The sequence below is a fragment of the Epinephelus moara genome, chromosome 21 (genome assembly GCF_006386435.1).
Source record: "Epinephelus moara isolate mb chromosome 21, YSFRI_EMoa_1.0, whole genome shotgun sequence".
NCBI classification, from domain to species: domain Eukaryota; kingdom Metazoa; phylum Chordata; class Actinopteri; order Perciformes; family Serranidae; genus Epinephelus; species Epinephelus moara.
The window spans coordinates 16,958,397-16,969,563 of NC_065526.1; the positions used below are offsets into that span (position 1 = coordinate 16,958,397).

The following is an 11,167-nucleotide window of genomic DNA, read 5'->3' on the forward strand; positions in this document are numbered from 1 at the left end:
TTTTTTCCTACAGGAAACCATGAAGGTGCTGACACAGACAGTCGCAACCACAGCACACACCTGCAAGGCAAGGGGGAGGTGGACCAACTCAAACCAAGATCTCCTCTGAAACCCATTATGACCTTATATAACCGTGCACAGACGAAACCAGCTTCGGCCAGCGTGTTTGGAGTCACGCTACACCGGCAAAACAATTGATTAATGTTAGATGAATAATCAGGCAACACAAGATGCAGTAGAAGAAAAAAAAATGTTACGACCACGTGATCAGAAAACTTTCACATATATTAGGTGGAAAACAAGGTCATTTTAAATGTCTAATTTCCTGTCTCTTCAAGCCTGCAACCACCCAACATCTGCTGTATGATTCATAAGAACAAACCTCAAACACTCACACACTTTAACATGCTCTCTTCCATCCCGCCTTTTTCACTTGAATATTATCAGCTGTCACCGTCCAGCAACCTAACAGTCAATGCATCACTTTCGCAGAAAAGATATCATTATCGCTGACCCACCCATGAGCTCTGCAGGGGGGAGACTCACAGATGGTACAATCTACAGTACAGTACAATCAGCGTGTAACAGTACCCTCTGTATGCTTGTGAGAGACAATGTGAGGTGACAGCTGGAAAGATCTGAGACTTGATGTTAAAACAAATTACAGCTGCACGACTGTAAGATTTTACTGGGCCATATGCATGAAAAGCATCTGTATAATACTTTATATTATCTTGCAAAGTGTCCTGCACTTTGTCCTAATTGCAATTTAAAGATACATCGTCGAGAACCTTAATAAAAACTACACAGAAAATTGCGCGACTATATTTCCAATTCGGACACAAAATTTGTTTTTTCTCATTGGAAATTCATAATGTTTTAGTTCAAATAGTCGTTTCCCCAGGTTTCCACACTACTGTTACCCTACACATTCCCCCCTCCAAAAGATCTGGGATGTTACAGAAGTCAAATGATCAACAGAGAAGCATCATTTGAGTCTCCTGAAGGCCATGGGAAGGCTAGTTCTCTTACTTTAATTTCTTTCTTTCTTTTTGATGATATTTTTAAGTATGGGTGAGAATGTCAGTCCCAACATACAGTCCTGTTCAGAGGCGTCATAGTGGAGGGCAAAGTGGGACTGATTACCCAGGGCCCCAGTTGGGGGTGGGGCTCGAGAAGCTTGAAATGCAAAGTTTGGTTTTGTTTGCAGTTTTTTTTATTTCTTAGCAGGGACGTAGCATCACCTTCTGGGCCCTACGCATAAGCAGTCTCTGTTGGCCCCATGCCCTTGATCCATGTCTCTCTCAGGCACCTTTTGATTATTATTTTTTTTTTTTTTACAAAGTCAGTTTGTGTTCTTTCCCTTTTCATTCTATCTTTTCCTCTTTGGAGCCTTGATTTCCCTTTCTTGTGGGACTGCATGAGAGTGTGTGTTGGTGCTCCAGCAACATAAACAGTCACTCACTCGGCTCTAGCTGTGTTTAAAGACAGATCCTAGTGCAGGGTTGAACTAAACCATTTTGCACTTTTAAGGGGTTGAGAGGGTCGTCAGAGAGCTTCAACTATTTTTTCTTAAGTTCAGCCTTTAACTTTAACTTAAAAAAAAAACTTTGTTTCACTTTAAGTTTCTTTAAAAGATTATCCACATGGACTTTAAAAGAAAGGCCATCATCAATATGGATGCCCAGATATTTGTAGTTGGACACAAGTTCAATCGGTGTACCCTGAAGAGAAACAATGCTGGGAAGAGCAGCTGGCACCCACTTGCTATTAGAGAAAAGCATGGCTTTAGTTTTATCTACATTTAATACTAATTTAAGATGATGCGATTGAGACTGGAGACAAAGATTGAATGGCATTAAATACAGAGGATGCACAGCAATATAAAATTGTGTCATCGGCATATAAATGAACAGATGCATTTGAAATAGACCCAGTATTGTTAATATAAATTGAGACTGCAGTGCAGAAAAGACTGAGCCTTGCGGTACCCCATTTGAGACATTGAGCATGCTGGAAGAGAGGTCGCCAAAGTGCACAGACTGTTCGACAGGTCATTAGCAAACCAACCAACTGCATGAGAAGAAAACCCAATGTCAGACAGGCGCTGGCACAAGATACTGTGGTCAACGGTATCAAACGCTTTAGACAGGTCGACAAAAAGTGCAGCACAGTGGTTCTTTTTTGTCTAGGGCCTCCATAATGTCATTAACCACTTTGACTGCAGCGGACACTGCTGTGCTGCTTCCTAAAACCAGATTGAAGGGGTGATAAAATATTGTGGGAACCCAGGCAATCCTTAATCTGGTCATTAATTAAGTGTTCAAGGACCTTGGCTAAAATAGAGAGCTTAGGAATCGGTCTATAGTTATTCAGGTTTTTGGGGTCACCACCTCTCAGGAGCAGGAGCACAAAAGCAGTTTTCCAGACCTCTGGGATTACATTTATTTTTATTATTATTAAATTGTGAAGCTGAGCAAGAGCAGTGTGTATGATTTTCTGTTCAAAGACTCAACTGATTTATTCAGCAAATAATTAGAAATAAAAAACTGCAAACAAAACCAAACTTTTTATTCCAGGCATTTAGAGGGCTGCCCTCCAACTGCTGCACGGGGTAATCAGTCCCACTTTTCCCCCCACTATAACGCCCTGTTTCTAAGTAAACAGTGCCATAACTAAATTAAAATTTGATGACAAAAGCTGTTGAAAGACTGAACTTATATATAAAAAAAGACAGTGGAAGCTCACTGAGGCCCCTCTCAGCCCTTAAAGGCGCAAAATGGTTTAGTCCACCCCGTCTTTACATGCAGCTACAGCTGAGTGATGACTGCTTATGCTGCTGGAGCACCAACTTACACTGTCATGTCTCTCCCCAAGAAAGAAAGGGAGACAAAGCAAAAGGACTTTGTGAATAAAAAATTCAAAAGGTGCGAGAGAGACATGAAACAAGAGAGGACAGGCAGGGGGCCCACACAGACTGATCCTGTTACCTAAATCATTTCTTAAAATTTATAGTGGTTTTTTTTCTTTCAAATATAGTTTTGGTAAACCCCTTGAAGGTGCCAGTGTCATCATGCTGTCATCACTGATGTCACGTGGCTATGTTTCACATATTTTCAAATGATATGCTAAAACCTCAGTCCTGTTACTTTCAGTCCTGTTTCTCACATCCTCCATGTAGAAACCTACTGAAAAAATATAAATGAAAAGGCCTCAGATTGACCATTACACATTCCAATTAATTAAAATGTGTGTTTTTAGATACAGTGCTGAAAAAAGATAAAACACAAAGTTTGATTCTAGTTACAACATGTAAATGGCACCGATTTGGCTGAATGTACTAATAGAATAGATAAGGAAGTAGTGACTGCTAATTACGGCCACATGTCTGTGTGTTATTTCCTTCTCAGCACACGTAGACCACACATTAAAGATTATGAGGAAGTAAGGTGAGATACAGAGGGATGTACAGACATCATGCGTGTCCATTAGATCCCCAAAACCTAACTGTTCATACAAAATCTGAAATTTGCACCTGTTCTAATGCACAAATTACTTAAATATTGAAGCAGTCACAGACGCGGTACAGAGACCACCATGGATGATGCAATTCTGACCCTGGATGAGAGCAGCCAGGGTCCTTGAAGGGGGGCGGGGTGACCATCTTTTTTTTGGCGAGCTGCAGAGGAATGATATGCTATCTGTCTAATAACACTGCCAAGCTTATGCACACAGGGTTTGGCTCCAGAAGGCTCTCTGGTTATGTAATGACCCTGGTTGGTTTGGGACAGAGGTGAACAGTCTACCTTTGGGGTCTGTTGTGCTCAACATCATGTCATGCAGCCTCTGATGGTGTGTACGTCTGCATTTACATGGGTCAAATTATACTATAGGCGTTTCTGTATCTCCTCTTATTCCATTTTATCTTCTTTAAATGCAGGAGTTTTGCTTGGTGCTGATTATAAAAGGAGTTTAGTCTAATCTAACCATGACTCTTGCTCTGTACCATAAAATGAAACCAGCAAGTACATTTTGCATTACTCATAATTACAGCTTCTCTTTCCATCTTGTACTTTGCAATAATTCAAATAAAGCCCCAACCTGCATGACATTTGAAAGCTGGTGTGCAGTATCTGCAGCTGTGACAACAGCGACCACAAGTGGTCGGTACAAAGAACAACACCCAGAGTGAGGTAAAAAAAAAAATATTTATTGGACAAACACGTTCGCCTCAGAGACTTTCAGCAGAAGCAGATCTGCTCATTAACACCATAACACATCACTCACACATGATTTCATTCAACAAACAGACACCAACACTCATTATCTAACACACACACACACACACACACACACACACACACACACACATAAACACACAACTTCACATCTGCAAACAGGTTGGACATTATTTTTTTTAGTGGCTGGGTCTGAAGGGGAACGGCATCCCCGTCATGAAAGGCTGAGCAGGGTACTGAGGGTGAGAGGAGGGGTGGGTGGCCAGAGGTGTGTGCGGGGTGTGTGCTGGGTGTGCGGGGTGTGTCGGGTGCGAGGCGATGGGGGAATGAGCTGCGTGCGGGCTGAAGGCCAGTGGAGGGGTGTGGATGTTGTTGTAGTACATCACTGGGCCTGACAACACCAGCTGGAGCAAACTGTGGGGACAGAGGACGCACAGAGACGACAAAGAGGAGAGGACAGAGAAGAAATGTTGAGATGGGACAGGAAACATTTTGTTCATCGCAATTAAAGTCTGAGAGTTGAGACACATCGACAGACTACTTGTCTGGCTTCAAAACTGGATTACTGTCCTAAACTTGCCACTTTATATATATTTTCTTTTACCTGACTAAAATGTACACAAACTTATGTGGGTGTGGAATTAACCGGACACTCTTTGGGAGGGTGTTTACTGCAATTGTGCTGATGGTCCTAAAACTGATCCCACTGTGTTGTCAGTGAAACTAAACACACAGCAGGCTGAGGACAGCACTATTTCTTTTGAGGGAAAGCAGCTGGAAATGGCAGCAGAAATGATGTGTACATGTCTTTAAGGCTGTCCTGAGTGCAAAATTGTGAATCCTAGGATGGTGAAGGAATGACCCTCCGTACTCTCCCTATGATTGGCTAGTACTTGTTGCCTTCCTTGGTTAGGTTTCGGCAAGAGGAGTAGGACTGCTTAAGGTTAGGGTAAGAATGTCAGGGTAAAGCCCCGATCATACAGAAAATGTTTTAGCAGCTGAGAATGAGAATGAAGCTTTTTGCTTGCTGGTTTTGTGTTGCGACGTGTCTCGCATTTCTGCGCACTAGGCGCCTGGCATTTTTGCCAAAGCACTCTGAACTCCTCGAGTTTAAAAAAACTTCAACTCAGAGCAGAAAAGCGCTTCATGTCATCTCTTAATTTATCATCTTTTTTCCCATTGTCCAATCAGATGATTCGAGAGGCGGCCCTTCTGCGGTGGTCACAACAAGTTTACAGTTGGTAAACAATGGAGGAGAAACTGGCAGTAGCGGTTGCTGGATACCCAGAGCTATACGGCCCGACGATAGACAGCAGGTTGTCAAACTGCCCCTGAGTCATCCTAAAATATGCCTGGAAACAGCATCATCGAGGTGAAGCTCCTGGACCAACTGGTGGTACTCCCCATGATCCACCCTCTTTTTTAGGGTCTCATGTACCCACACAGATCTCTGTTTCACTGTGCCCAACAAACTATTTACTTAGGTTTTCCACCTCTTGAGCAAAAGCGAAATGCCACTGTCCCTTTTCTCTGATTTCTCCGGTTATGTAGCACCAATTTCAAAGGTAGTTGCATCTTTCTACTGCATCTTTCCAGCACTGAAATACTTCTCTAACATGGGGCATCGATTATAACCATAGAACTACATCGGTATATAACACTAAACTTCTACTCTTTAGTTCTAGCTGAAACCAGGTGACCATGGAAATGACTGTAAGGTAAATGGGTAATAGGCAGTAAATGGTTCTTACTTGTTGTGTGGCAAGCGGGAACAAATGGCTCTCAGGTCCTCTGTAGAGACAAGGCAGCATGAAATAAGCACTCGAACATCACCACAGCATGATGACATAATCCATACGACAAGCAATCAAACCAGTCGGTCAGTTACGTGTTTAGTCAGTGCTTAAAGCTCAAATCGGTGTCTCTTCGCACACTGTTGCCCTCTGCAGGTCTACAGCAGAGGAGGTGGAGATGCTGAAAGGTTATGTGGAAGCCTGATTTTTTTTTTGAGTTTGAGTCCCTATAAAAACTGAAAATTTCACTGGCTAGGAAACAGTGATCCTGTTTGGCTTCTGCTTCATGAACTTCCATTCATGAAAATACAAACAGGGCATGAAATGTGTAGCTTCAATGAAACAAAACAAGGAAACACTTTCATCGTAGCAAAGCACCTCAAAGGCAGACGACCAGAGTTATTCCAAGAATTCAAAGTTTAAGGCATTTTTAAGCCCATGGCATTTAATTTTTTGTTGTTTTTTTTTACAGTGGTACTGAATTGGGTATCTAGAATAGTGGAATTTCACTGGTGTTGGTATTGAATTCCTGGTATCGTGACATGTCCTCTCACTGATCTATATTACGATATAAAGAGCAGGGACTCTCCACCTATTGTAAAAGTGGCTATTTGTTTTATGATACTCCACCACACAGATGGATTTAACGTATCACAAGACACTTCCTGGATAAATACAGGGTTCCTGAAGCTTGAGGCAAATCAGATTTAAGACTTTTTTTTAAGGCATTTTTTTAATGCCAGAACGAAACATCACAATGAAATATAAAACCCAATTACTAAGGGATTGGAAAAATTTTGAGTTAAATTTTTATTTAATCCAAAAACATGACTTATGTCTCGTGGCGGAGACAAAGGTTAAATTATTTTTAAAAAATAGATGTCATCAACTATTTTAAGATTTTAAAATGCAACGCCAGAAATAAATCATTCAGAAAAACCTACTTCTCATGTCTGAGCATTTTTAAGACTTCTGGAAGACTGATTTCAGACATTTTTATACAATGTAAAGTCTTATTTTTAGATTAAATGCAATGCTCTTTAAGATTTTTAAGAATCTGTGGGGAACCTGAAATAAAAGCTGAATAAATAAATTGACAATTTGTAATTTAAAAATTACATTGGCCAGAAAAATAAATAAAAAACTTGTCTGGAGCATATTTGAGTCTTACAATGTCAGTAACAGCCTATTAAGTCTAATTCGGTACTTTAACTTTGCAGCATTAGCGGTGAAAGCAAACAAATCTATCGACATGCTATTAAATTCTCTATTTTCCTTCAAGACTTTTCAGCTTGTCTAGCTACGAAAAACTTAGGACAAGCCACTGCTGTTTATGGTCAGCAAAATTCATAAGAAAAGGAAGGAATTCCAAAATAAAGATGTTAAAATAAAATAAAAAAAACCCAACTGTGATTAACTTAATATCATTTTTGTTAAACCCCCAGGGAGCCACTGGAGAGGGGCTGAAGAGCCATATGCAGCTCTGGAGCCTCAGGTTGCCGACCCCTGTCTTAGGCAGACAGCACAGTGGAAACTGACAGTACAGAGAGAAACAGAGCTCACACACTGAGCTTGATTTGAATATGTCAAGTTAATTTTCAGTCTCAGGCCCATTAATGCAGCGACCTTTTCCTTTAAGGTAACCTATGACAAGGCAAGAATCTGTAATGTAAATCTAATCCCCCTCCTTTATCCACTTTTCTAGCCTCTAACTTCTGAACCACTTTTATCTTTTCCCATCTTACCTCTCGAGCAGAGCAGAGCTCCGTTGGCCATGGCCACCTGCAGGGCCTGTGCCAGCCGGTCCAGGGCCAGCTGAGACTGTGCACGTGTATCTGTGGATGACGTGTGTGTGTGTTTGTCGGCCTGGTCCAACAGCCTGGAGAGGTCTGAGGTCAGTGCGGCCAGGGACTCCAACTGGAGCAGCGCCAGGCGACCAAAGAGCCCCTTCTCATTGAGTATGTTCGGCAACAGCATGAGGACCTGAAAGTGACAGGAGACGGAAAATTGAGTGTTGGAGGTGTTTATTTATATGCATAAAAATGTGTTCTGTAGGTGAATTTATCTAAACAGACCACACACCTGTAGGACGCTCAGATGGAGAGCGGAGAAAAGAGGCCCCACCTCTGGCTCACTCTCAGTGGTGCCGTTGGTTAAAACCTGCTTGTTGTCTCTCCTGTAGGCCAGGGGGGCTTTGACGCACCAGCGCACCAGCCCCCCTAAAGGTGTGACATCAAGCGAGCTGATTGGCTGGTTGCCAGAGAGGGGCGTGTTCAGGAAAGTGATGAGGACTAGACGGGGGTCGTCTTGGATCCACGACACAATCATCTGGAGGAGTTCTAAAGGAGGGGTGAGCTCCTCTGAAAACACACACACACACACACAAAGATGATGTTCAGGATGGAAACACTCCAGGGTATTTTATATTTTAGAGAGGTCAAATCTCTAGGTTTTTTTTTTTACAGCCCCTTCAGGATGTTGCAGTCTCAACAATTAACACAAATGTAACCAATCCCTATGAATCCTATCCCTATGGCCCCAGTTTTTACATGTTTTTGTACTTTTGTGTTCTCCCACCTGTGTTGAGGTCATAGAGGGTGGTGACAGCAGTGATAAACTGGCAGCAGAAGCGTGGGCTGGCGCTGTGGATGTTCTGCAGGGTGGGCCCCGAGCCTGGCACCATACTGCAGTAGTCATCCACCAGCACCTGGGCCAGGCGCACACAGTAGACCCGGTGTGTTCTCTGCAGGACACAAACACAACCAGAGGCACTTAGGTTCAGTACGTCCACAAACACATATCCACACATGGAGACACTGAGGAGTTGAAATCAGGACTTTGTGAGGACTAGCATCACACTCAAGGGTCTAAAACTCAAATTGAAAAGAAGTGTAAAACACACACAGAACACAGTTAAATGCACATGTACGTATGTAAGTGTGTTTGAATTAGGGCTGGGTCAAATACTATTTTTTCTTGCTGTGGGATTAAATGAAGGTTTAACTGAAGAAGTTTCGATACTTCTTGGCACTGGGTTAAACGGATACCCCGCCCCAGCCTGAGTCCTCACCTGTAACCACGTCGCAGCACATTCCAAGATCGGAACCCTGCCCACGGCGATTGCCATGGAGACCAGCTTGCCTAACAGCGCCATGCGACTTTCATCTGCCTGGTTGCCTTGGAGACTGAAGAGGGCGGAGAACATGAGCTGACGGACCGTATCACGGCTCTGCTCCTGGAAACAGCTGCACATGATCTCCAACAGCTGGAGCTCCTGGAGCGCACTCATCCGCTGGAAGAAACACACAGATCAGATTTATTGGCTGTTCGTATGTATGTGTTAATATACTGTAAATTGGTGCACAAGTGTTTGAGGGTCATTTCTTACCCTGGCGGGAGTGTTTCTGTCTTTAGGTGCATGCAGAATGAACTCTTCCACCAGCTCCTGGGTTTTGGAGTCGACCTGAGGAGGCTGCCTCCCGGACTGCACCAGGTTACAGATGTAGATGTCCAGGTGATACAGCAGCTCCTTGGCTGCACTCAGCACATCGCGAGGCAGCAACGACTGACGGATGTCACCCATCACCACCTGACAGAGACCCGTACAGAATGTGACACATTTTAAATCTTCATTACAAGAAAAATGTGTTGATGAAAGTTCAAGAGTGACAAAGAACTGTTTTAAAACTCATTCTTGAGAAAAGGGACAAAACTTTTTCACTTAAGTATATTGACACATATGGATGAAATGTGGTTATGTATATGTGATTAAGTATTATTACTTTGCAAGGAAACTAAATATATATAATTACTTACCGCTAGTTTTACATTTTCTAGATTTAGAAGGCTTTTAACACATTTTTTTAATTGTTTGAAGTTGTGAATTCTTGTCTGGGATAAGACAGTTTTCTAGCACAGGGCAAGTGTATTGGTTAAGAAAATGAAAGCAGATCAAAATATTTTATAAATCATTCGTTTTTTCATATTAATAAATCCTTTACAAATATAATTTCACAACAAAAGCAGAATTTGTGTGTTAATAAGTCATTATTTTAAGGCATTTTTGGTAGGTGAGTAGTCCAAATTCTCAAAAATGGGTGAATAAATTGGGATTTGCATTCAATTTATGTAACATAGCATGGATTTGTAGACTTGACTTAACACAGTCTTGAATTAATTTGAAGATGTGCCTGCAGAGAAAACAACAATAAACTAAATACATCTAACTGTAACACAACACTGCTCTGATCCTAAAGGTATGTGTACTTATTCATGTACGAAAAAAAACTTAAAGACAGTAAAATAAACACTGTTTAAAAGACTATTAATTTAAAAAGTTGAGTTTAAATGTTACATGTCTATGTATATGTGTTGTGAACGGTATGTTCACAGCTGTAACTCAACTCCTTTCAGGTGGAGCAGCTCCACAGTCAGTCCGTCTCCTCCATCCTGCTACAGCTAGCTAACGTTAGCATGGTTAGCTAACATGACGTGTCTCTGCTCCACAGCAAATCTTACGTGTGTTTAATATCGTCGGAGCCTTTTCTGGAAAACACATGTATGTAGTGAAGGTCTTACCTGAGCTAAAAGCTCTTAATATCCTTGATAAATCTGCCGACGATGAGACTAGTAAGTGGTCTCAGAACGACGACGGAACCACTTCCTGTTTCTACGGAAGCCTGTCAGGGATAAAACACTACAGCCGTTGACGTTTTCAGCGGAGTTAGTGCACGTGCTGTTTATTAAATGTAAATAAAGACAGTTTCCATCTATTGAAATAAAAAAACGGCGCGACTTTATTTTACCTGAGCTGAGATATTTTACCCATAAAAGACCGTAAGGTTTTAAAATATTAAAATGTATTTTGTTATCTCACACAGGATTACACGAGAGGAAGAAAAGTTACATGTCTTTTTTTGGCATCTACATTTATAAATTCGCCTATTTCAGTTTTCAAAGACAGACATATATCATCTCAAACATACATACATAAAACATACAGAAAATAGAAATATAAAATATAAAACAGACGGAGCTATCACGAGGGTTAAAGAAAATAAAAAAATAGTAAGCAAAGTAGGCCTATCACCAGAACACCTTGTAGCCTACAATATACACCATAGGCTACAAATATAC

The 11,167-nt window shown here is 41.6% G+C and overlaps 1 protein-coding gene across 2 annotated transcripts; it reads right to left on the minus strand.

Moving 5' to 3' along the window:
* Positions 1–4,190: 4,190 nt before the first annotated feature.
* On the minus strand, positions 4,191–10,718 carry ints15 (integrator complex subunit 15). Of its 2 annotated transcripts, none has more exons than XM_050033401.1 (8): positions 10,610–10,718; positions 9,420–9,620; positions 9,102–9,323; positions 8,609–8,774; positions 8,114–8,391; positions 7,777–8,014; positions 5,990–6,029; positions 4,191–4,652 (listed from the first exon to the last, which is right to left on the minus strand). In XM_050033401.1, the coding sequence occupies exons 2-8, from the start codon at positions 9,612–9,614 to the stop codon at positions 4,418–4,420; spliced, it is 1,374 nt and encodes a 457-aa protein (XP_049889358.1). In that variant the 5' UTR covers positions 9,615–9,620; positions 10,610–10,718; the 3' UTR covers positions 4,191–4,417. The 2 variants fall into 2 exon arrangements, with proteins under 2 accessions (XP_049889358.1, XP_049889357.1); XM_050033400.1 differs by lacking the exon at positions 10,610–10,718 and adding an exon at positions 10,436–10,563.
* Positions 10,719–11,167: the final 449 nt, after the last annotated feature.

What these genes read in the sequence shown, in the direction of transcription:
- ints15 (XM_050033401.1), bottom strand. Translation starts at nt 9,614, where the DNA reads ATGGGTGACATCCGTCAGTCGTTGCTGCCTCGCGATGTGCTGAGTGCA. An exon ending in AGCTCTGCTCTGCTCGAGAG is followed by an intron (nt 6,030 to 7,776) that starts GTAAGATGGGAA and finishes TTGTCTCTACAG; the next exon opens with AGGACCTGAGAGCCATTTGT. An exon ending in TCCCGCTTGCCACACAACAA is followed by an intron (nt 4,653 to 5,989) that starts GTAAGAACCATT and finishes CTGTCCCCACAG; the next exon opens with TTTGCTCCAGCTGGTGTTGT.